This window comes from Microcaecilia unicolor, chromosome 14, assembly GCF_901765095.1.
Source record: "Microcaecilia unicolor chromosome 14, aMicUni1.1, whole genome shotgun sequence".
NCBI classification, from domain to species: domain Eukaryota; kingdom Metazoa; phylum Chordata; class Amphibia; order Gymnophiona; family Siphonopidae; genus Microcaecilia; species Microcaecilia unicolor.
This window is the reverse complement of record NC_044044.1, coordinates 53,950,732-53,976,623: the sequence shown is the minus strand read 5'-3', so window position 1 is coordinate 53,976,623 and position 25,892 is coordinate 53,950,732. Positions and strand designations below refer to the sequence as shown.

Below are 25,892 nucleotides of genomic sequence, written 5' to 3'. Positions count from 1 at the left end.
AGAAACACCTTTTTTGCCAGCCTGTATGCCAGCCTCAAATGTCATACCCAGCACCCTGACAGCAGTATGCAGGTCCCTAGAACAGTGTTTGGTGGGTGCAGTGCACTTCAGGCAGGCGGACCCAGGCCCATTCTCCCCCTACCTGTTACACTTGTGGTGGTAAATGTGAGCCCTCCAACCCCCCCCCCCCCAAAACCCACTGTACCTACATGTAGGTGCCCCCTTCATCCCTAAGGGCTATGGTAGTGGTGTAGAGTTGTGGCTTTTGGGGGGGGGGGGGGGGTTGGCGTGCTCAGCACACAAGGTAAGGGAACTATGTTCCTGGGAGCAATTTATAAAGTCCACTGCAGTGCCCCCTAGGGTGCCCAGTTGGTGTCCTGGCATGTGAGGGGGACCAGTGCACTACAAATGCTGGCTCCTCCCACGGCCAAATGCCTTGGATTTCGCCGGGTTTGAAATCACCGGCAGTTTTTTCCATTATCGCGGAAAAACACACCCGGCGATGTCAAACCCGGTGAACTCCAAGGCATTTGGCCGAGCTAAACCGTATTATCGAAAAAAAAAGATGGCCGGTGGTTCCGGCCAGCTGTAGCGCCACCGCCAACATAGATTGCCAGCGATCTATTTCGCCGGCGACGTTCGATTATACCCCTCCACGTTATCCAAGTCTGTCAATGAGGCTGTCTCTTCCTATAATACTATTCTCTCCTCTGCTCTGGATACTTTTGCTCCCCCCATTCCCCATTCTGTAAAACGTAACAAACCCCAGCCTTGGCTGACCTCTAGAATCCGCTACCTACATTCCTGTGCCCTCTCTGCTGAACGCCTTTGGCTGAAATCCCGTGCCCATGCTGACTTCACACATTTCAAATTCTTGCTGACCTCCTTCTAGTCTGGTCTTTTACTTGCCAAACAGGACTATTACATCCAGTTGACAAATTCTCTTGGCTCAAACCCTCGACGTCTCTTTGCCACACTGAACTCTCTCCTCAAAGTGCCTTCACCTCCACCCGCCCCCCTTCACTTTCCCCCCAGACTCTGGCTGAGTACTTTCATGATAAGGTTCACAAGATTAAACTTGAATTCTCAACCAGGTCACCTCCACCTTTCCTTCTCTTAGTCCATTCTCTCAACCTTCCAACCCCTGCCTCCTTTTCATCTTTTTTTGAAATCACTGAAAGGGGAAACTACACATCTTCTTTCCTCCTCGAAACTAACTACCTGTGCCTCTGATCCTATTCCCACCCATCTACTTAACACTATCTCTCCTACTCTCATCCCTTTTATCTGCCATATCCTCTATCTTTCACTTTCCACTGCGACTGTTCCTGATGTCTTCAAACATGCCGTAGTCACACCACTCCTTAAAAAACCTTCATTGGACCCTACCTGTCCTTCCAACTATTGCCCCATCTCCCGCCTCCCTTTCCTATCCAAGATACTTGAACGTGCTGTTCACCACTGTTGCCTTGACTTTCTTTCATCTCAAGCTATTCTTGATCCACTTCAATCTGGCTTTCACCCCCTTCATTCAACTGAAGCAGCGCTTGCTAAAGTCTCCAATGATCTGTTCCTGGCCAGATCCAAAGGTCTCTATTCTATCCTCATCATTCTCAATCTATCTGCTGTTTTTGACACTGTTGATCACAGCCTATTCCTTGATACATTGTCCTCACTTGGATTTCAGGACTCTGTTCTTTCCTGGTTTTCTCCTTATCTCTCCCAGTGTACTTTTTAGTGTAGTGGATCCTCCTCTACTTCTATCCCACTGTCAGTTGGTGTACCTCAGGGATCTGTCCTGGGACCTCTTCTTTTCTCCATCTATATTTCTTCCCTTGGTACTCTGATCTCATCCCATGGTTTTCAGTATCATCTTTATGCCTATGACTCCCAGAGCTACCTCTCCACACCAGAAATCTCAGCCAAAATCCAGGCAAAAATATCAGCCTGCCTCAGTGGCGTTCCATGCTTGGCTGACACCCAGGGCGGATCGCTGCTGAGCGCACCCCCCCCCCCCCCCCGGGTGCAGTGCAACACGGCGCCCCCCCCGGCGTGGAACGGCATCCCTCTTGGCGTCGGCACCCCCCCCTGGCGTGGACGCTAACCCCCCCCCCCCCCCGGCACCTCCAATCTGCAGTGCTGATGACTTTAAATGAAGAAAACCGTCTCATCGTTGGCCCTTCACTACTGAGTCCTGTCCTCTGATATAACTTCCTATTTCCTCGAGGGCAGGACTCAGTGAGTGAAGGGCCAACAACGAGACGGTTTTCTTCATTTAAAGTCAGCAGCGCTGCAGATTGGAGATGCCGGCCGGAGCTCAGCTGGTAGGCAGGTGGGGACTGTCGGGGGGAGTGAGAAGCGCTGCGCCGGGGGGGGGGGGGTGGACGGAGCACCCCCCACCCGTTGACACCCAGGGTGGACCACCCCCACCGCCCCGCCCTTGATACGCCACTGGCCTGCCTGTCTGACATTGCTGCCTGGATGTCTCAGCACCATCTGAAACAAAGCATGACCAAGACAGAGCTTCTTATTTTTTCCCCCTAAACCAACCTCTCCTCTTCCCCCATTCTCTATTTCTGTGGATAACACTCTCATCCTTCCTGTCTCATCAGCTCATAACCTTGGGGTCATCTTCGACTCCTCCGTCTCCTTCTCTGCACATATTCAGCAGACTGCTAAAACCTGTCGTTTCTTTCTCTATAATATCACCAAAATTCGCCCTTTCCTTTCTGAGCACACTACCAGAACCCTCATCCACACTCTTATCACCTCTCACCTTAGACTATTTCAACTTGCTTCTCACAGGTCTCCCACTTAGCCATCTCTCTCCTCTTCAGTCTGTTCAAAATTCTGCTGCACGACTAATATTCCGCCAGTGTTGTTATGCTCATATTAGCCCTATCCTTAAGTCACTTCACTGGCTTCCAATCCGTTTCCGCATACAGTTCAAACTTCTCTTATTGACCTATAAGTGCATTCACTGCAGCTTCGCTCTCATCTCTCCCTACATTCCTCCCCGGGAGCTCTGTTCACTGGGTAAATCTCTCTTATCTGCACCCTTCTCCTCCACCGCTATCTCCACTCCGTTCCTTTTACCTTGCTGCACCATATGCCTGGAATAGACTTCCTGAGCTGGTACGTCAAGCTCCATCTCTGGCCGTCTTCAAATCTATACTAAAAGCCCACCTTTTTGATGCTGCTTTTAACTCCTAACCCTTATTCACTTGTTCAGAACCCTTATTTTATCATCCTCACTTTAATATTCCCTTATCTCTTGTTTGTCCTGTTTGTCTGTCCTAATTAGGTTGTAAGCTCTGTCGAGCAGGGACTGTCTCTTCATGTTCAAGTGTACAGCACTGCGTACATCTAGTAGTGCTTTAGAAATGATAAGTAGTAGTAGTAGTCATCTGGTCAGTTCGGGCACCTTTTTGAGGCTTGGTCGCAAGAAAAAATGGACCAAGTAAAGTCAGCCAAGTGTTCGTCAGGGACGCCCTTCTTTTTCCATTATCGGCCAAGGACGCCCATCTCTTAATCACGCCCCAGTCCCACCTTCGCTACGGTGCTGACACGCCCCCCTGAACTTTGGCGATGGAAAGCAGTTGAGGATGCCCAAAATCGGCTTTCGATTATGCCGATTTGGGTGACCCTGAGAGAAGGACGCCCATCTCCTGATTTGTGTCGGAAGATGGGCGCCCTTCTCTTTCGAAAATAAGCCTGCAGGTGTCCTTAAATATGAAAATCAGACAAAAGATTGCAAATTAATACTGTAAGGTACTAAGCATGATGTAAATAGGAACAACAAACATAGTTTGAAATGTCTATATGCAAATGCCAGAAGCCTAAGAAATAAGATGTGAGAGTTAGAATATATTGCACTAAATGAAAAATTAGATATAATAGGCATCTCTGAGACCTGATGGAAGGAGGATAACCAGTGGGACACTGTCATACCGAGGTACAAATTATATCGTAGTGATAGGGTGGATCGAATTGGTGGAGGGGTAACATTGTATGTTAAGGAGGGCCTTGAATCAAATAGATTGCAAATTTTGCAAGAAACAAAACACATCTTGGAATCCCTGTGGATTGAAAACCCATGTGCAAAGGGGAAAAGGATAGTGATAGGAGTGTACTACCGTCTGCCTGGCCAGGATGAACAGATGGATGTAGAAATTTTATTGGAAATTAGGGAGGCTAACAAACTGGGCAACACGATAATAATGGGTGATTACAATTACCCCAATATTGACTGGGTAAATGTAACATCAGGGTATGCTAGGGAGGTAAAGTTCCTTGACGAAATCAAGGACTGCTTTATAGAGCATCTGGTACAGGAGCCAACAAGAGATGGAAAAATTCTAGACCTAGTCCTTAGTGGAGCATATGATCTGGTACGGGAGGTAATGGTGATAGGGCAGCTTGATAACAGTGATCATAATATGATCAGATTTGATATTCGCTTTGGAGGAAATCCAATACGTTAGCGTTTAGTTTTCAAAAAGGAAACTGTGGTAAAATGAGAAGAACGGTGAAAAACAAACTTAGAGGAGTAGCTGTGAGGGTCAAAAATTTACATCAGGCGTGGATGCTGTTCAAAAATACCATCCTGGAAGCCCAGGCCAAATATATTCTATATATTAAAAAAGGACGACGGAAGGCCAAATGACAGATGGCATGGTTTAAAAGTGAGGTGAAGGAAAGCTATTAGAGCTAAAAGAAAATCCTTCAGAAAATGGAAGAAGGAACCAACTGAAAATAATAAGAAACAGCATAAGGAATGTCAAGTCAAATGCAAAGCGCTGATAAGGAAGGCAAAGAGGGACTTAAAAAAAAAAGATTGTGTTGGACTCAAAAACACATAGTAAAAATTTTTTTACATATATTAAAAGCAAGAAGCAGGCAAAAGAATCAGTTAGACCGTTAGATGACCGAGAGGTCAAATGGGCGATCAGGGAAGACAAAGCCATAGCAGAGAGATTAAATGAATTCTTTGCTTCGGTCTTCACTGAGGAAGATTTGGGAGAGATACCGGTGCCAGAAATGGTATTCAAAGCTGACAAGTCAGAGAAACTGAATGAATTCTCTATAAACCTGGAGGATGTGATGGGGCAGTTCTACAAATTGAAGAGTAGTAAATCTCCTGGACTGGATGGTATTCATCCCAGAGTACTAATAGAAATAAAAAATGAACTGGTGGAACTATTGTTAGTAATATGTAATTTATCTTTAAAATCGAGAGTGGTTCTGGAAGATTGGAGGGTAGCCCATGTAACGCCGATATTTTAAAAAAGGTTCCAGAGGAGATCCAGGAAATTATAGCCCGGTGAGTCTGATGTCGGTGCCGGGCAAAATGGTAGAATCTATTATAAAGAACAAAATTACAGAGCATATTCAAAAGCATGGATTAATGAGACAAAGCCAACATGGATTTGTGAAGGGAAATCTTGCCTCACCAATCTATTACATTTCTTTGAAGGGGTGAACAAACATGTGGATAAAGGTGAGCCGGTTGATATTGTGTATCTGGATTTTCAGAAGGCGCTTGACAAAGTACCACAAGAAAGACCCCAGAAGAAATTAGAGAGTCATGGGATAGGAGGTAGTGTCCTATAGTGGATTAAAAACTGGTTTAAGGATAGAAAACAGAGAGTAGGGTTAAATGGTCAGTATTCTCAATGGAGAAGGGTAGATAGTGGGGTTCGTCAGGGGTCTGTGCTAGGACCGCTGCTTTTTAACATATTTATAAATGATCTAGAGATGGGAGTAACTAGTGAGGTAATTAAATTTGCTGACGACACTAAGTTATTGAAAGTTGTTAATCGCGAGAGGATTATGAAAAATTACAAGAGGACCTTACGAGACTGGGAGAGTGGGCGTCTAAATGGCAGATGATGTGTAATGTGAGCAAGTGCAAAATGATGCATGTGGGAAAGAGGAACCCGAACTGTAGCTACGTAATGCAAGGTTCCACGTTAGGAGTCACTGACCAAGAAAGGAATCTTGGCGTCATTGTCGATGATACATTGAAATCCTCTGTTCAGTGTGCTGCAGCGGCTAACAAAAAACAAATAGAATGTTAGGTATTATTAGGAAAGGAATGAAAAACAAAAGTGAGGACATTATAATGTCTTTGTATCGGTCCATGGTGTGACCGCACCTCGAATATTGTGTTCAATTCTGGTCGTCGCATCTCAAAAAAGATATAATGGAATTAGAAAAGGTACAGAGAAGGGCGATGAAAATGACAAAGGGGGTGGGATGACTTCCCTATGAGGAAAGGCTGAAGCATCTAGATCCCTTCAGCTTGGAGAAGAGACGGCTGAGGGAGGAGATATGATAGAGGTCTATAAAATAGCGAGCGGCATGGAACGGGTAGACGTGAATCGTTTGTTTACTCTTTCCAAAAATACTAGGACTAGGGGGCATGCGATGAAGCTACAAGCTACAAAGTAGTAAATTTAATACAAATTGGAGAAAATCATTCTTTACTCAACGTGTAATGAAACTGCGGAATTCGCTACCAGAGAATGTGATAAAGGCGGTTAGCTTAGCGAGGTTTTAAAAGAGTCTGGATGGCTTCCTAAAGGAAAAGTCCATAGATCATTATTAAAATGACTTGGGGAAAATCCGCTACTTATTTGTAGGATAATCAGCATAAAATGTATTGAGTTTTTTTTAGGATATTGCCAGGTATTTGTGACCTAGATTGGCCACTGTTGGAAACAGGATGCTGGGCTTGATGGACCTTTGGTCTGTCCCAGTATGGTCATACTTATGTACTTATGGGGATGCTGATCACAGAGGAAGATATATAGACTGCAGGACAAGTCAAGATAGGGACACAGAAGAGAGATGCTGAAAATAGAGGAGGATAAGGACACTGAGAGGGCAGATACTGAATGTGGAGGGAGGGAGTTGTAGAAACAGATATAGATGGGAAATGCTAGAGACAACAGATAGGGATGCAGAGCGAAGATGGATGGTGGACATGGAGAGAGAAGAAAAGTCAAATGGACAGGAGACCCCGCACAGACAGGGAAAATGCAGAAATGAGACACTGAGACCAACTCGAATAGAAAAATAAAATGCTCAGACAACAAGGGTAGAAAAAAGTATGTTATTCTGAATTTATTAATTGGAATATGTCAGCTTTTGAAAATGCCTATCTCGGGTATTTTGCATTTCAGTTCAAATTCATGTCTTCATATCTCTATTACTGATGTGTGGTCCCTTGTTTCATATTTGTTGAGGGTCTGTCTGGGTTGTTGTCTCCAACTAAGGCAGTGATTCCCAAACATTTTACTATGGCAGAACCCCAAAAATATTTTTTCATACACCAAGGAACCCTCAATTTATGTAAACATGTATATGTTCATCCAAACAGATTCTACAATCTAATTTCTTGAGGAAGAGAGTTTGTGGATCCCTAGGGTTCTGAATAACCCAGTTTGTGAATCACTGAAATAAGGAGTACTCCGCTGGCACATAGTGCCTGTGTAGAGATCTTGTTGCAGTCGTGTTTGTTTTGTGTTTTTTCAACAGATAGGGCATTGGTGTTTTAGGGCATGGTATAATATTTACAGTGCTGCCTTTTCATGTGTAAGGTTGTCGCTTTTTGAATCTTGTTAAGGTATGGTAAGGTTCTGAATGTGTTTTTGCACAAGTTTGTGCACACTGTTTTGAAGTGGAGGGATTATGTGTTGGTCTTACTGAGGTGACACCAAAACTATAATGGAGTTTTAGAAAATGATTTACAGTCTGCTGTGTGTTGAAGTAGTTGTCTTTTTAGCAGACGTGTGTGATCAAGTTTAAATCATGAGATACTGCCAGATGAGGGTTCTTTAAATACAGTTGAATTGTTGTATGTGGTTCCGTGTTAAGTGTTTGAAATAATTGTGTTTAAAATATGTAATGTCATCCATGAAGACACATGAAGGCATTACTTTTCAATAAGTGTAGCCAGCAGTTCTTCCTTGGACTTCAGTCCCTTCACCACCATTTCAAATTTATAGATTGAATACACTGTGAGAAAAACCACACTCATTGACCTTCAATTTCACTTATTGGGGTGGTACATATCACTCTTCTGGATGGGCCAAACTTGGCATCTCTGACAACAAATATAGAAAAATAATTTTATTTTCTGTTTATTGACTGGAATATGTCAGTTTTTGGATTGTACATCTGCCAGAACTAGTTTTAGACATGGCTGGGACTCTTGAGAAAAATCTCACTCATTTGGCCTTCAATCTCCAGCATTGTGGTGGTAAATCTCCAGCATTGGGATGGGCCAACCTTGGCATCTCTGGATGATGCCCCTGTACAAGTCCCGGGCAAGGCCCCATCTGGAGCATTGTGCTCAGCCTTGGAGGCCGTATCTTGCCAAGGACGTAAACAGACCCGAAGTGGTTCAGAAGAAAGCGACAAAAATAGCATGGGGTTTCCACCAAAGACACATGAGAAGAGACAGAAACACCCAAATATGCATACCCCAGAGGAAAGGAAGCATAGGGTAGATACAATACAGACATTTAAATTCTTGAAAGGTATCAATAATTCAATATACAAACAGATCCCTCCAGATATGGGGAAATGGCAAAACCAGAGGACATGAATTGAAGCTAAAGGGTGGCAGACTCAAGAGCAACAGAAACAGAACAAAACAAGTGGGAAATCGACCGTGGACTCCAGAAATGAGAGGGACAACCTTGATACTTTAAGGAAGGTTTATTGATAAAAAGACTTTTATTAAGAGCAATATGAGGAAAACCACTACTTATCCCCTGGACAGAGATTCTGGATTGGCCACTGTTGGAAGAAGGATAGTGGGCTAGATGGACCATTGGTCTGACCCAGTATGACAAACCATATCTTCTTATGTCCATATAGAATCCCCTTCCATTCTACAACTTGGCTTCTAAAGTTAGGGTGCAATGTGTACGCTAACCTCCCAATATTCAAAGTGATGTAAATGGCCAGGAACGACTCCCAACCATTTAAATCGCTTTTCCAGGGCTAAGCAGCAATATTCAGTGGCAAGTAATTAGACAGTGCTGCTGAATTTTCTCTCAATGTCCAACCCTGGACCACCAGGGATTCTTCAGGGTAGGCCGGGGAGGAAGGCCGGTGGGGTTGGGGGCCTGGGCCCACCTTGCTACATCTTTGGTGGGGGGGGGGGGGGGGGGAGGGGAAGATCACTTCCGTGCTATTAATTCTTTCCAGATAGACTTTTCTCAGTCTATTAAAGCATTGAATGTTATGCTGTGTTTGGTGTTCTCAGTGACAACACTTACCTTGCAAGGCCATAGTCCTTGAGGTAATCATAAGGAAGAGACAACACAGCAAAGTTTTCATCATCTTCTCTGGCATCTTTTGGAAGAAAATTATTATATTAAGGTGCAAAAAGATATCAATCTTTGTGAGCATGAACATAGAAATCTCAGGACAAGAGCTGTTAATTTCATTTTACAGAGCTAGAATCCTTCCCCCACAATTTCATGGAACATCATGAAGTCTTTCCTTACTGAGCTGATCATTGTTTCCCCCCCCCCCCCCCCACACACACATACACCCCCCACACCCCTCCTCCAATAACACCCTATACTATCCCTCTTTACTAACTAGGCACTCTTCCCCCTCCCCTTTCCAGTAACATAATGTGCACGCTCTCCCCCGTAATACTGGATGTCAGTATTCCTTACTAATCTATGCAATCTTCCCCAATTACACACTGTACAGTCTCTCTTTACTGAGCTAAGTATTACCCACCAGAAACACCATTTCTCTTTACTGATGTACAGGTGATTTTTCCCCAGTAACACACTGCCTTGTGTGTGTTTGTGTGTGGGGGGGGGGGTCTCTTTTCAAATCTCCCTCCCCCCCAATATTTATTTATTTTTTTTCTTTTCAACCCAACAGAATGTTTATGTATCTGGATGAAAAGTAACTCTCCAAGAACTTAATGGAACATGATCTAATTTGGTGTGGTGGCAAAACCAGGGAAAAGACACACCAAGTTGAAAACTGGGTCAGATTGGATCAAAGGTTCTGAAGAAATAATATCCCAATGGCCCAATGTATTTTCTTGAGAGAGGCAGTTTTGGCAGCTGCAGAATAGAAACACTAATACATTGAAACACATGGGCTACTGTAGGGAATTGCTTCTTTCAGACTGTTCCTCCCATTGTCTCTCCTATCCCCGTTCTCTTCCATCCTGGTCAAAGACACACACACAGCCAACACAGAGGTGCAAACACATAAACACTACAGGGGCGTAACTACGGGTGGGCCTGGGCCCACCCAGTTCTGGTTCAGGCCCACCCAGAAGCGCTACACCCCATCCATGGAAAATTTAACATCCCTCCAGCTCCCCTCCTGTAGTTCCAGCACTTCCACATCTTTCTTATCCTCTCCCACTCCTGCTGTGGCAGCGCTTGCACTTTACACTATCATGCTGCCCAGTAGGAACTCCACACAGGCCTGCGTCGGAGCCTTCCCTCTACCACGTCTCACCCATTGATGCAACTTCCTGTTTACGCAAGCAGGGCAGGATGCGGCAGCGAGAAAAGTCCCTGACACAGGCCTGTGTGGAGTTCCTGCTGGGCGGTGATGACAGCATGAATTGCAGGTGTCACGGCAGGGATGTGCGGAGGGTAAGGAAGACACGGAAGTGCCAGAACAGTGTGAGGGAAGAGAGGCACTAGACATGATGCGGAGGTTGCTGGGAAGGGTTCGGGGAAAGGCAGTGTGAGGATTTCCTGCTGGGCAGCGATGATAATATGAAGTGCAGGCATGGGGAGGGTAAGGAAGATGCAGAGGTGCCGGAACTGTGGGAGGGAAGAGAGGCACTGGACATGCGGGGGTTGGAGGGAAGGGAGAGAGGCGCTGGGCATGTAAGGAGGTGATGGAAGAAAGGGATAGAGATCTGGACCTTCAAGTGGAGGGAAGGGAGTGAGGTGCTGGATATGCAGGGGGGTGGGAGGAAAGGGTTGCTGGATATCTAGGGGGGTAGGAGAGAGGTGCTGGATATGTTGGGGGGGCAGGAGAGAAGAGGGAGAGGTGCTAGATATGCAGGGGAGGGCTGGAGGGAAGGGGGAGAGATGTAGACCTGCAAGGGAGGCTGGACCTATGGGAGGGGGAGGGGTTGGGGTTAGAGGGAAGGGAGAGAGATGCTGGACCAAGGAGGTAAAGGAAGAGGGGGTCAAAAGCTGAACCCACAGTGGGATAATGAGCCAGATGCATAAGGGGGAGGGAAGAGAGAAGGAGAGGAGCTGGTTGAGGTGGGTTCAGAGGTCAGAGAGGAGAGCGACACATTGGGTGGAGGGAAGGGAGAAAGGGGACATAGGGAGATATAGAGAAACACAATGGAGATGATGGGCATTGGGTGGGAGCATGGGGACAGGGACACAGGTGAGATTTTGTGTTGGGATGGCATATGGGCACAGAGGGGCAATGCCTGACACAGGGGGGAGGGGGTGAGAAATGGGAATAGAGATACCAGAAAAGGGGGAGAATAGGAACACAGACAGGAGATGCTTGGCATGAGGTACATGGGTACACAAAGGAATGATAATGGATGTGGGGATATGAACATAGGGGAGATGCTGGACAAGGAAATATAGGGATACAGAGATGGGAGATGGATGGTGGACGTGGAGAGAGAAGAAACGTTAAATGGACAGGGAAGCAGAAACCAGAGACAGAGACCAATATGATTTGAAAAATTAAATGACCAGACAACAAAAAGGTACAACAATTGTTTTTATTTTCTATTTTGTGATTAGAATATGCCAGATTTCACATGTATATCTTGCCAAAGCCAGTGTTAGACATGGCTGGGGCCCAGGGCAGAAATCTGGGAGAGGACCCCAAACCAGACTGCACCTTCTTCCGCTTCTGGCAGACTTGGGGCTCTCTCTGTCCAGAGAGCCAAGCTCTACTGCCCTAGTTGCACCCCTCAAACACCATCCCTGGCATGTGCTATCTTTATATTTTGCCTTTCTTTCTTGTTTCTCTAGTGTTGTACTAAATACAACTTGGGGTTTCAGTTTAATTTATATTTATAGCGTTTGTGGTCACTTATTCTGTATTTGGTATTTGTGTTCTGTGTGTGTGACCGAGGTATTCTGTTACCATGAAGTTTCTATGTAGCATTTGGCTTATTCAGTTTTCTCAATAGGTGTATCGATATTTTAGGGCTCCACTGTAATATTTAGAGCACTACCTTTTCATGGGTAGGATCCTTGTTTTGGAAATTAGTGCTGGCATGGTAGATTTGCTCTAGATTCTGAGTGACTTTGTTTATAGATTTTTTTTTTTTTTTATAATTCTCTTTATTTGCAGTTAGATTAATTTTACAAATTGAAACCTTGTTCAACAATTTTTCATCATGAAATAAACCAACAAAAAAAAGTTACTGTGTTTTCTCCCTCTTCCACCCTCCCCCCTCCCCTTCCCCCCTCCCTCCGAACAGTTATCTATTCCTGCTATTGCATATCCATCTCTTTGTATTCAGTCCAGTTTATAAATTCAAAATCTTGCTTCGTGCTGATGAAGTCAATGTGTCCCAAAAGGGCGCCCAAATGGTACAAAATTTATCTCCTTTTTTTGAGGCTAGATCTGATATTCCTGATCGTTCCAAAGTACAAAATTGAATCATGGATGAGCGCCAGTGCGCAATCGTGGGTCCAGCCGGATCTAACCACAGCTGCAATATTACCTTCCTTGCCATCAGCATAGCTTTTTTCAGGAAGATCTTCATGCCCCGTGGTATGGGGCTCAGTATGTGGAAGATATCAAACAATTGATCTGGTGTTGGGCGCCATATAGTTTTCCAAAAATTAGAAACATGTGTTGCGAGAGCTACCCAGAATAGCCTGATTCTCCTGCAGGTCCAAAACATATGACCCAGATGGGCTTGCTCCTTTGTACATCTTGGGCAGTTGTTATTTTCTCGTAGAGTAGCCCGATATGCTCTTTGTGGTGAAATGTGTAATCGTAATACAAACTTGTAATGTAACTCCCACCAACTGGCATTGTCTGTTAAATGATAAATTGACATTAAACAAGATTCTATCTGTTCTGGTCTCATGTTTAAGACTAATTCTTGATTCCATTTCTGTGTTTCTTTCGAATAGTCATATTTTTCAATTCTATCTCTCAACATGCCATGAAAATATTTTAATGGTGTGCGAAGTTGAGCTTCTAAGTCCAACATATTCTTAAGTCTTTCCCACACTTCTGAGGTGAGCATCGTACTATCCAATGACTGCACATAATGGCGGATTTGGTAATATGCAAATATATCACTCTGGGCTAGGCCAAATTCCTCACATAAACTTTGAAATGGCTTAATAGTTCCCTGCTCCGTTATCACATGAAAGAGATATCGTATCCCCTTTGAGGCCCACATTTGAAATATTCGTGATGTATCTCCCACGGGGAAATCACTATTCCCTTGAATTGGCAATAATGGGGTCATCTTAGGATTTATAGCATGTATTTTACACATCAGCTTCCACGCTCTACGCATAGGCCGAAAAATTATATTTAAGTGTCTCGAGAGATCCGCTCCCTTTGTCGTGGAGTGAAGCCAGTGGGCAAAGTGTTGTGGTCTCAGAAGGGATATTTCTGACCTGGTACAGGTAAAAAATTGAGTTGATCTGAACCAGTCAGAAAGGTGACGAGCACTACCAGCTATTGAAAAGAGGCGCAAATTCAACAGCCCCAGTCCTCCCTTGGCACGTGGCAACATAGCTCTCGTGAGTGATATACGTGCTCTTTTCCCTTGCCAAAGAAATTTGGTTAATTGCCTACCCAACCATTTCTCATCTTTGTAACTCAGCATGAGCGGCAGCGTTTGAAACATATAAATCCATTTTGGAAATAAAATCATATTGTATAGCGCCACTCGACCCAGCAATGAAATGGGTAACCCTTGCCAGCCCTTCATTTTTTCTTCCATTTTGATTTTGTGGGCCTCTATATTGTATTGGTATAATCGTGATAGATCCGCCGTGATATATATCCCTAGATATTTTACTACTTTAGATTCCCACTTTAACGGGAAAGGGCCAATCCAATTATCTTTTATTTCAGATTGGATTGGTAAGACCAATGATTTTTGATAATTTAGGGAGAATCCTGAGTAAAAGGTAAATTCATCTAGCGCTGACAACAATCTTGGTATAGAACTATCTGGTCGAGTGAGCGTAAGAAAAATGTCATCTGCAAACGCCAGTATCTTCACTGGTTGTTCCGGCAACTCAACCCCAAAGATATCCGTATCTTGCTGAATGGTTCGCAGTAAGGGTTCTAGATAAAGCAAGAATAATAATGGGGACAATGGGCATCCTTGTCTCGTTCCCTGGGATACCTCGAATGGGCGAGATTTATGTCCATTTACCAAAATACTAGCAGTTGGATTATGATATAGAGATTTGATAGCCTGTAGAAACCAACCTCCCATGCCTATATGTGTAAGAACCTGGAATAAATAATCCCATTGAACCTTATCAAATGCCTTCTCTGCATCTAGACTGACCAATGCTAAGTGTTGTTTGTTTGATTTACAATGGGCTATAGATAAAAGTATTTTCCTCACATTTAGAACAGAATGACGTCCTCGTACAAATCCTACTTGATGTACTCCCACTATTTGAGGTATGTGAATAGCTAGTCGGTCAGCTAGAATCCTGGCCAAAATTTTTAAGTCAACATTTAGTAGGGATATGGGTCTATAGGATTCAACCCTATCACGAGGTTTGCCAGGTTTTGGTATTAAAGTGATTAACGCTTCATTTTCTGATGAGTTGAAAAAACCCCCATCCACCACTGTATCATAATAATCCAGTAATGGGCCGCACAGTTGTGTCTCCAGCATTTTATAGTACTCATGGGAAAACCCGTCTAAACCCGGGGATGAACCTCCTGGCAGGGATCTAATTACTTTTTGTATTTCTGCAGCTTGGATCGGTTGTGACAAGTGTAATTGGGCTGCCGAAGACAGTAATGGTAGACCTGCATCTTCAAGATAATCAGTTAAAACCGGTCCATGTTCATTTTGTGGCCTTGTATACATCTTTTTAAAATATGAGTGAAAAATTTGTACCATTTCTATTGGATTTGAAGTAGGGCGTCCACTTTCTTTATTTATCATAGGGATAAATTTCTGATGATTTTCAGAACGTGCCAAGTGTGCTAATAATTTCCCGGATTTGTTTCCAAAACGTTGGTAGTTATGTTTTCTAAAGATTAGTCTAGATTTAGTTTTTTCATGAATATACGCGTTTAATGCCACTAGCGAAGCAATCATCTGTTCTCTATTTAAGGGTGTTGGATTTACTATAAATGTCTGTTTTGTTTTTCGGTATTCCTTTTCTAGATTAATAATAGCATTCGCTAAACGTTTAGTTCTAGCACTCATAAATGCTATCACCTCTCCTCGCATCACTGCCTTGGAAGCTTCCCAAAAGAGTGTTGCAGATGAACAGGAGCTTAAATTTGTTTCCTCATAGTTCTTCCAACTCAATTGTAGATGTTCTAGAAACTTTTTATCTTGTTTTAAATAAGAGGGGAATCTCCATATATGAGACTCCCTAGCTCTCTCTCCCATTATCAAATCTATCCATATTGGAGTATGGTCAGATACAGCTAAAGGGCCTATGATAGCTTGATGGATTTTATGAAACCAAGTGGTAGATATCAATATATAATCTATGCGTGACCATGTTTGGTGGGCCTTCGATTGATGTGTGTAATCTCTGGCAGTAGGATTTAATAGACGCCACGGGTCTACTATTTGTAAAGTGGAGCAAAAATGAGCTAGTCCTCCCTTCCTTCCTGATCCTGGGCCAGGGCTTGGCGATGATCTGTCCAATTGCGAGTCTAAGACCATATTGAAGTCACCTGCCCAAACCCAAGGAGCATCTAGATATTTGTGACCCAAAGTTATGAGAGATCGAACAAAGGATTGTGAATACCCATTAGGTCCATAAAGTGCGCATAAGTAAAAGTTTTGACCTTGATAGTTTACCTTCAAGAGTACTATTCTACCTTCATCGTCTTTATACAATAACTGTGTCTGACATTGCAGCCTTTTTCTAATCAAAATGGCTACCCCACTACGTTTTTTGCCCGCAGACGAGTAATAACAATGTTCTACCCATTGCTGCTGCAATTTTTGGTGCTCCGTATCTGTTAATTTTGTTTCTTGCAGACATGCGATGTCTGCGTTCTGTCTTTTTAATTGGGCCAATATTTTAGAGCGTTTTATCGGAGATGAGATGCCGGCAACATTCCATGAAACTATTCTAAGTTTAACAGCACCTTGTGACTCCGCTTTCTACCACATCTAAGAATTTGACCTTCTTGTAAGTAGCCCCCGAATGCCCAGCCTCCTCCGGGAGCCATTCTCTCTGAGACACTAACCTGCTGACCAATCTCTCAGGTTGAAAAAAACCGTCATGGACTTTAAAACGGTAACTTGCTGAGAAATTAGACCGCAAGAATTTATAACAATTTACCATTGCCTCTTTCACATTTATCATCTTTTGCATGCACTTAGCAGTATATAGTTCTTCCTTACTCACATTCCCAACCCCCTCCCTCCCCCTCCCTCTTTTAGATCCCCAAACTCCCACCATTTTGTCCCGAGCCTTCTACGTCAAGCGCGGGACAATAGTCAGAATGATGCCCTAAGGTGCCCCCCATCCTTCGTTTATAACATCTAACATTTCGTTTTCTATTACACTATACCTCTGGAACTTACTTCCGTACCAGTTATCATTTGCATTCCCTTTACAGTTATAAGTTTCAATAATAGTCTATCAAACCCGTCAGGGTTCTATTTCTAATGTCTCCAGCCAGCTTTTTGCCTCCTCTGGTGAGTAGAATGAATGCCAGCGATTCCCTTGTGAAACTTTCAGCATAGCTGGATACTGTAATGAAAAGCGTAGGTGTTTTTCTATTAATATTGTACAAATTGGAGAAAATGTCCGTCGCTTCGCGGAGAGAGCCCCCGAGTAATCTTGGAAGAGTCGTATTCTCTGTCCATCAAATTTTACCTCCTCGGGATGGTTTTTATAATGACTCAGAATCTGTGCTTTTTGTGAGTATCGATGAAACTTTGCAATTATGATCCTGGGCCTGGTGTCTGTCGCACGAACTGGCCCAACTCTGTGAGCACGTTCTAGGGTGATAGGATAATTTTCTCCCGCCATTGGAAATTGTGCTGTCAGCCAAGTTTGCAGAGTGGTTAATAAAGTTTTTTCTGGTAGCGATTCAGGGAAGCCGAGAAATCGCAAATTCTCTCTTCGAGATCTATTTTCCAGATCTTCGATCTTCTCTTGCTGAGATTTATTTAAGGCCTCCAGCTGTTTTATCGCTGAAGAGTGCGTTTCCAAAATGTCCTCGACATCCGACACTCTGCACTCCAACTCCCCTGCTCGCCGAGTAAGTTCCTCGGTAGATTGTGCAATTCCTGCTATCTGTTCCGACAGCTGTAAGAACCGGGGATCTAGTGCTTTTACCACCGCTTCTGTTATCTCAGGTATCCAGGTCGATGGTTGTTGTATTTGTGAGGGAGATGGTGGCGCCGCCGCCATCTTGTCTTCCCCTAGGCGCACACGATCTTGTATTCTTTTTGAGGATTTCGAGGACATTTGCATTGAATTTCTGCTTAGAAATTTGTCCATACGTTCTTCTCCAGTACTTAAGACGGTTTCAGTTCCAATTTACTTCTTTTTGGTAACAAAAGGAGTTGAAGGATGAGGTTCCCTGAGCGGGCGAAGCTAAGCACGTCTGCTTCCCCTCACAGCATCACGTGACTCTCCAATAGATTTTTTTTAATTATTATACAATATGTCTATTATTGAGATTATACTAGAAACCAAAATTTCTTTGTATGGTGAGTTTTATGGGGAAATGTCCTTGCTCTGCTCTGCATCCATTGTTGGTGGAAGGCCAGGAGGTACTCTGGCTGCAGAATATATTTGGCTTCAGTATCATATGTGTGTTGGAGGACTGTGGCTCAATGGGGGCTGAAGAGCGCAGTCTCTTGTACTTCCCTTAGATCTCAATTGGCCTGCAGCCACTGAAGTCTGCACTGCTACCCTCATTGAAGTTATTAGGAGTGAGGTGGAGCATGGGTGCATCAGGTGGCTGGGTTTTATTCTTTTTCAAAAAGTTGGCAACTTTAGTGCCCACCCATCCAACGTGTTGGCCCACCCAAAAATTGCCTTCTGGTTATGCCACACCCACACACCCACCCCAGAGGTGTATCTAGACCTTGATTTGGTGGGGGCCTGAGCCCAAAGCACATACCTGGACTGGTGGGGGTCTCCAAGCCCCACCAGCAGAAGCCTTCCTGTGGTGATACTCAGCATCATGCTGCCTGCCTTCTTTTCCCGCCCCAGTGCGCATGCTCGGCTTTAGTGAAATTGAGCATGTGCAAAGCTCATGCATTCTCAATTTCATTAAAACCAAGCTTGCATGCAAGAGAGAGGGAAACAGGGTTGGCAGTGCGGCGGCAAATATCACTGCAGGAATGCTTCTGCTGGGAGGAGGACCCCCGCCAGCCAAACCTGCAGACTTTGGGGGCCTGAACCCAAATTGTGGGAGGCCCAGACCCCCAAGCTCCCCTCCCCCCATGGCTACGCTACTCACACACACACACACACACACACACATACAAGAGCACAAAGGACTGGAAAGTAATTCTCATGAAGCATATTCTGAATATTTTTCCCACAAAAATACCTTATTACTCAACTCATATCTTATGGTCTATTAATGATCACTGAATGGTACTACCAGGACATCGATTTGCCCAGTTAGAAATTACACGTCACAGTGCATTTTTCTTTTTTGCCCCACATTTTTGGAATTCCATGCCACTAACTGTTCGTAGCAAATGTAATTTTAAAACACTTCTAAAGACTTGGTTATTTCAAAAGGCATTTGGAAGATAGTAGATATAACAATATGTTAAAGGTATATAAAGTTCTATGTAAGTTTCTTGTGTGTATGCTTTTCTATTCTATTGTTAATTGTATTTCTTTTCCTATGCTTTTTGTTTTTATTCTGTAAACCACTGTGATCTGTTCGTCAGCTTTAGCGATATATCAAGTTTTGAATGAATGAATAAATAAATAAATAAAACACATCTCCTCTGCTGCCACATCCCAGTCCTTGCTGGACTGGCTTTTTAGTGATTCAGATGTGTATTTCATGTGAATTCTAGTGCATGAACTGTGAAGCTTCCTTAATGAGTACTAAGTGCTGGTGACACTAAGGGGAAATTAGAGAATTTCACCTTAGTGTCACCAGGTGCTACCTGTGTGCATATACGCACCTAAATGTCAGATGCATCCTACGCACTATTCTGTAACTAAATGCATATAGCTTTGATAGTGCATAGTTTGCAGGTGGGTGTACAAATGGGCGGAGCTTGGGTGAAGCAAGGCTGAGGTGCATAGTTACATGCGTACCTTAGAGAATACTATAATTTATTGATGTATATCCCACAACTAGGTGCATGCAATTACACCAGCGCTATGGTTGGCATAAAAGCTGGCACCTAAGTACATTTGTTAAATTAATATTGTATTAATGAGAGTAGACACTTATTTCCTTTATAGATAGGCTCCTAGCAGGCACTCTCTGGGCACCTAATTAGGCACGAAGTTAACAAATAACCCCTATATTGACTAAACTGTGTCATTTACTCTTGGTTGCAATGGGGCTCATTTTCGAAAGAGAAATATGTGTAAAAAGTGGCATAAAACACTTTTTTTGCAGATATTTATCTATGCAATTTGTCTCCATTATGTTTAAATCACAAAGGGGCATGTCAGGGTGTTGGGGGCAGGACTAGGGCGTTCCTAACACTTGGATGTTTTTCTGCCATAATGGAACAAAATAAAAACGTCCAGGACTAAAACTAAGACTTTTTTTTGGACTAGACCTGTTTAAAAACGTCTATGCTACAAGAAAGTAACCAAATTACCACTGGGGGTATAAAGGAATGACCCCTCTTACTCCCCCAGTGGTCACTGCCCCCCCCCCAAAAAATTTGATGTTAAAGAAACAGTACCTCTATGACAGCCTCAGATGTGATCAGTCCTATTTGAGCAGCAAGCAGGTCCGTGGAGTAGCTTAGTGTCAGTGCAGTGCACTTTGGAGAAGGGGACCTAGGCCCATATCCCACTCTAACTGTTAAACTTGTGGTGGAAAGTTTAAGCCCTCCAAAACCAACCAAAAACCTACTGTCCCCACAAAGCTCACATGGCTCAGTAACAAGTGCGTGCACAGAATGTTTCTGGAGAGAGTGCACACAATTTAGTTAAAGAGAGAGTGCACAGAATATTTCTGGAGGGAGTGCACACAGCTCAAAGAGAGAGTGCACACAATTTAGTTAAAAGAGAGAGTGCAGAGAATGTTTCTGGAGAGAGCGTGCACAGCTCAAAGAGAGAGTGCATACAATTTAGTAAAAAAAGAGAGAGAGTGCAGAGAATGTTTCTGGAGAGAGAGCACATAATTTAGTTAGAGAGTGCACTGAATGTTTCTGGAGAGAGTGCACACAATTTAGGTAAAGAGCATAAGGAGTGTCAAAGCAAATGCAAGGCGCAGATAAAGAAGGCCAAGAGGGATTACGAAAAAAAGATAGCATTAGAGGCAAAAAAGCATAGTAAAGAATTTTTTCGGTATATTAAAAGCAGGAAGCCGGCAAAAGATCGGTTGGGCCGCTGGATGACCGAGGGGTAAAAGGGGCGATCAAGGAAGACAAAGACGTAGCGGAGAGATTGAATGAATTCTTTGCTTCGGTCTTCACCGAGGAAGATTTGGGTGGGATACCGGTGTCGGAAAAGATATTTCAAGCGGACGAGTCGGAGAAACTTACTGACTAAAGCTGGAGGACGTAATGGGGCAGTTCAGCAAACTGAAGAGTAGCAAATCTCCTGGACCGGATGGTATTCATCCCAGAGTACTGATACAACTGAAAAATGAACTTGTGGAGCTACTGCTAGTAATATGCAATTTATCCTTAAAATCGAGCGTGGTACCGGAAGATTGGAGGGTGGCCAATGTAATTATAGACCAGTGAGTCTGACGTCGGTGCCGGGGAAAATGGTAGAGGCTATTATTAAAAACAAAATTGCAGAGCACATCCGAGGACATGGATTACTGAGACCGAGTTAGCACGGCTTTTGTGTGGGGAAATCTTGCCTGACCAATTTACTTCAATTCTTTGAAGGAGTAAACGAACATGTGGACAAAGGGGAGCCGGTTGATATTGTGTATTTGGATTTTCAAAAGGTGTTTGATAAGGTACCTCATGAAAGGCTACAGAGGAAATTGGAGGGTCATGGAATCAGTGGCGTAGCCAGACTGCCAATTTTGGGTGGGCCTGAACCCAAAGTGGGTGGGCACAAAATTTTCTCTCTACCCCCCTCCCCCAGCAAAATTTAGTCACGCTAATCAGATGCATTTGTCACACAGGGTAAAGTGCTGCTTTTCAGTGCATCAGATTTCAGAAAATTTATTTAATAGCCTAACACCCTTTTCAATGAGCTTTCAGAGGCCAAAACCCCCTGCCTCAGGTCAGTATAATGCTGTTACGGTATCCTCGCCTGACCTAAGGAAGGAAGTATTGGTCTCTGAAACTTTATTAACACCATATTACTTTACCCTAAATTAAAAATAAAATTATTTTCTTTACCTTTGTTGTATGGCCATTTACTTTTTCTCATTGTGTTGCTCCCTGTCTCTAGATTCTGCTTTCCTTCGTTTTCGCTTAACTCTTCTGCCAGGGTTTCCTGGCCATTTGTCATTTTTCTCTCCTTTTTCTTTGCTTTCTTCAATATTTTTCTGCCTCTCTCTGTGTCCAGATTTAATTCATTCTTACTATCCATTCTTTAATTTCCTTCATCTACTTATGGCTTTTCATCTTTTTCTCACCCTTGTTCTCCCCATGCCCCTTCCTCTTATTCTCCAGTCTTTCACTACTCCCCCTTTCCATGCAGCAGCTCTCCTCTTTCTCTCCCCATCCTTCCAGTGTCTCCCCTCTCTCTCCCCATCCTTCCAATAGTCTCCCCTGTTTCTTTCTGCATCCTTCCATCCAGTGTCACCTCTTTCTCCCTACCCTTCCATCCAGCGTCTTCCCTCTTTCTCTCCCCATCCTTCCATTTTCCCTCTCTCTGCCATCCTCCCATGTGTTTTCCCTCTTTCTCTCCACATCCTTCCATTTTCCCTCTTTCTCTGCCATCCTCCCATCTGTTTTCCCTCTTTCTCTCCCCATCCTGCCATCTGTTTTCCCTCTTTCTCTCCCCATCCTTCCATTTCCCTCTTTCTCTGCCATCCTCCCATCTGTTTTCCCTCTTTCTCTCCCCATCCTTCCGTTTTCCCTCTTTCTTTGTCATCCTCCCATCTGTTTTCCCTCTCTCTCTCCCCATCCTTCTGTTTTCCCTCTTTCTCCCCATCCTGCCATCTGTTTTCCCTCTTTCTCTCCCCATCATTCCATTTTCCCTCTTTCTTTGTCATCCTCCCATCTGTTTTCCCTTTCTCTCCCCATCCTTCTGTTTTCCCTCTTTCTCCCCATCCTGCCATCTGTTTTCCCTCTTTCTCTCCCCATCATTCCATTTTCCCTCTTTCTTTGTCATCCTCCCATCTGTTTTCCCTCTTTCTCTCCCCATCCTTCTGTTTTCCCTCTTTCTCCCCATCCTGCCATCCGTTTTCCCTCTTTCTCCCCATCCTGCCATCCATTTCCCTCTTTCTCTCCACATCCTTCCATTTTCCCTCTTTCTCTGCCATCCTCCCATCTGTTTTCCCTCTTTCTCTCCACATCCTTCCATTTTCCCTCTTTCTCTGCCATCCTCCCATCTGTTTTCCCTCTTTCTCTCCCCATCCTGCCATCTGTTTTCCCTCTTTCTCTCCCCATCCTTCCGTTTCCCCTCTTTCTCTGCCATCCTCCCATCTATTTTCCCTCTTTCTCTCCCCATCCTTCCATTTTCCCTCTTTCTCCCCATCCTGCCATCCATTTTCCCTCTCCCATTCAGGCCCACCAGCCCCAGCTCCCATTGCCGGCCACTGCTGCTTTTCCTGATGAGCAGCAGGGCCGGCGCTACAAAAAGAAGAAGCGCTCAGCTGACTGAGCTGAGCGCCAACGCGTCGCTAAGGAAGAGGAAAAAATGTTTTAAAAAAAACGCGGCACTGCAGGCAGCCTCGAAGCATTGGCTGCTGGCTCTGCAGGCTCCTTCCGTCTCTTACGTCACTGCCCCTGCTTCGCTACAGGGGCAGTGATGTAAGAGACGGGAGGAGCCTGCACAGAGCCAGCAGCCAATGCTTCGAGGCTGCCTGCAGTGCCGCATTTTTTTAAAAACATTTTTTCCTCTTCCTTAGCGACGCGTTGGCGCTCAGCTCAGTCAGCTGAGCGCTTCTTCTTTTTGTAGCGCCGGCCACTGCTGCTCATCAGGAAAAGCAGCAGTGGCCAGCAATGGGAATGGGAGCTGGCGCTGGCGCTGGGCGGGCCTGGACTGAAATTGGGTGGGCCTGGGCCCACCCAGGCCCACCCGTAGCTACGCCCCTGCATGGAATAGGAGGAAAAGTCCTATTGTGGATTAAAAACTGGTTGAAGGATAGGAAACAGAGAGTGGGGTTAAATGGGCAGTATTCACAATGGAGAAGGGTAGTTAGTGGGGTTCCTCAGGGTCTGTGCTAGGACCGCTGCTTTTTAATATATTTATAAATGATTTAGAGATGGGAGTAACTAGCAAGGTTATTAAATTTGCTGATGACACAAAGTTATTCCAAGTTGTTAACTCGTGACAGGATTGTGAAAAATTACAGAAGGACCTTACGAGACTGGGAGACTGGGCGGCTAAATGGCAGATGATGTTTAATGTGAGCAAGTGCAAGGTGATGCATGTGGGAAAAAAGAACCCGAATTATAGCTACGTCATGCAAGGTTCCATGTAGGAGTTACTGACCAAGAAAGGGATCTGGGTGTCGTCATCGATAGTACACTGAAACCTTCTGCTCAGTGTGGTGCTGCGGCTCAGAAAGCGAATAGAATGTTGGGTATTATTAGGAAAGGTATGGAAAACAGGTGTGAGGATGTTATAATGCCGTTATATCGCTCCATGGTGCGACCACACCTTGAGTATTGTGTTCAATTCTGGTCACCGCATCTCAAGAAAGATATAGTGGAATTGGAAAAGGTGCAGCGAATGGTGACTAAAATGATAGCGGGGATGGGATGACTTCCCTATGAAGAAAGACTAAGGAGGCTAGGGCTTTTCAGCTTGGAGAAGAGATGGCTGAGGGGAGACATGATAGAGATATATAAAATAATGAGTGGAGTGGAAGAGGTGTATGTGAAGCGTCTGTTCATGCTTTCCAAAAATACTAGGACTAGGGGGCATGCAATGAAACTACAGTGTAGTAAATTTAAAACAAATTGGAGAAAATGTTTCTTCACCCAGCACGTAATTAAACTCTGGAATTCGTTGCCGGAGAATATGTTGAAGGCTGTTTGCTTGGCAGAGTTTAAAAAGGGGTTAGACAGTTTCCTAAAGAACAAGTCCATAAACCACTACTAAATGGACTTGGGAAAAATCCACAATTCCAGGAATAACATGTATAGAATGTTTGTACGTTTGGGAAGCTCACCAGGTGCCCTTGGCCTGGATTGGCCGCTGTCGTGGACAGGATGCTGGGCTCGACGGACCCTTGGTCTTTTCCCAGTGTGGCATTACTTATGTACTTATGAGAGTGCACTGAATGTTTCTGGAGAGAGTGTGCACAGCTCAAAGAAAGAGTGCACATTATTTAGTTAAAAGAAAGAGTGCAGAGAATGTTTCTGGAGAGGGTGTACACAATTTACTTAAAGAGAGAGTGCAGAGAATGTTTTTGGAGAGAGCGCACACAATTTAGTTAAAAGAGAGAGTACAGAGAATGTTTCTGGAGAGAGTGCACACAATTTAGTTAGAGTGCACTGAATGTTTCTGAAGAGAGCATGCACAGCTCAAAGAGAGAGTGCACATAATTTAGTTAAAAGAGAGAGTGTAGAGAATGTTTCTGGAGAGAGTGCACACAATTTAAAAGAGAGAGTGCAAAGAATGTTTCTGCAGAGAGTGCACACAATTTAGTTAGAGAGTGCACTAAATGTTTCTGGAGAGAGCGTGCACAGCTCAAAGAGAGAGTGCACACAATTTAGTTAAAAGAGAGCAGAGAATGTTTCTGGAGAGAGTGCACCAAATGTTTCTGCAGAGCGCGCACTCAGTTCAAAGAGAGAGTGCACACTGCATGGAATGTTTCTGGAGAGAGCACACACAATTTAGTTAGAGAGTGCCTAGAATAATTGTAGATATAGAGAGAGGTCACACTTTTTATTATCCTGCATTGTGAAGGAAAGGAGGCTTATAAACTTGGGGTACATACACCCGCTACTATTAATATTACAGGTAAACGAAAGAAATGCTCTTACCTGAGGTCTCTTTCTGCAGGTCTGTTTCTCTGAGTCTGTGGAAGGGTCTCTTTCTGCAGGTCTGTTTCTCTGAGTCTGTGGAAGGGAGTGCTAAAGGCACTGGCATATATACCATATCTTCACTGAGGTCTTCCAATAAATCAGTGACAGGTTCTCATTATCTTATCCTTTTTTTTTCTTCCCCAAAAGGATTAAGAGAGATTTTCCCCAGCCTGCCAAGTCTTGCAGATCCTCCTTGTCTTCCTTCCTTCTTGCCTCCAGCCCTGATTGTACATAAATAAATAAGTATTGCCACAGTGGCCAATCCAGGTCACAAATACCTGGCAATATCCCAAAAAAGTACAAAACATTTTATACTGCTTATCCCAGAAATAGTGGATTTTCCCCAAGTCCAATTTAATAATGGTCT

The 25,892-nt window shown here is 44.1% G+C and overlaps 1 protein-coding gene across 1 annotated transcript in view; it reads right to left on the bottom strand.

The window, feature by feature from the left end:
* Positions 1 to 25,635, bottom strand: part of LOC115458349 (C-reactive protein-like) — a 60,409-nt gene extending 34,774 nt beyond the window's left edge. Inside the window, exons 1-2 of the mRNA XM_030188244.1 lie at positions 25,484 to 25,635; positions 9,294 to 9,369 (exon numbers count right to left, since the gene is read on the bottom strand). Coding sequence (XP_030044104.1) covers positions 9,294 to 9,369 — 76 coding nt within the window. The 5' untranslated portion in view covers positions 25,484 to 25,635. The remainder of the gene's footprint in view (positions 1 to 9,293; positions 9,370 to 25,483) is intronic.
* Between the last annotated feature and the right edge of the window lie 257 nt (positions 25,636 to 25,892).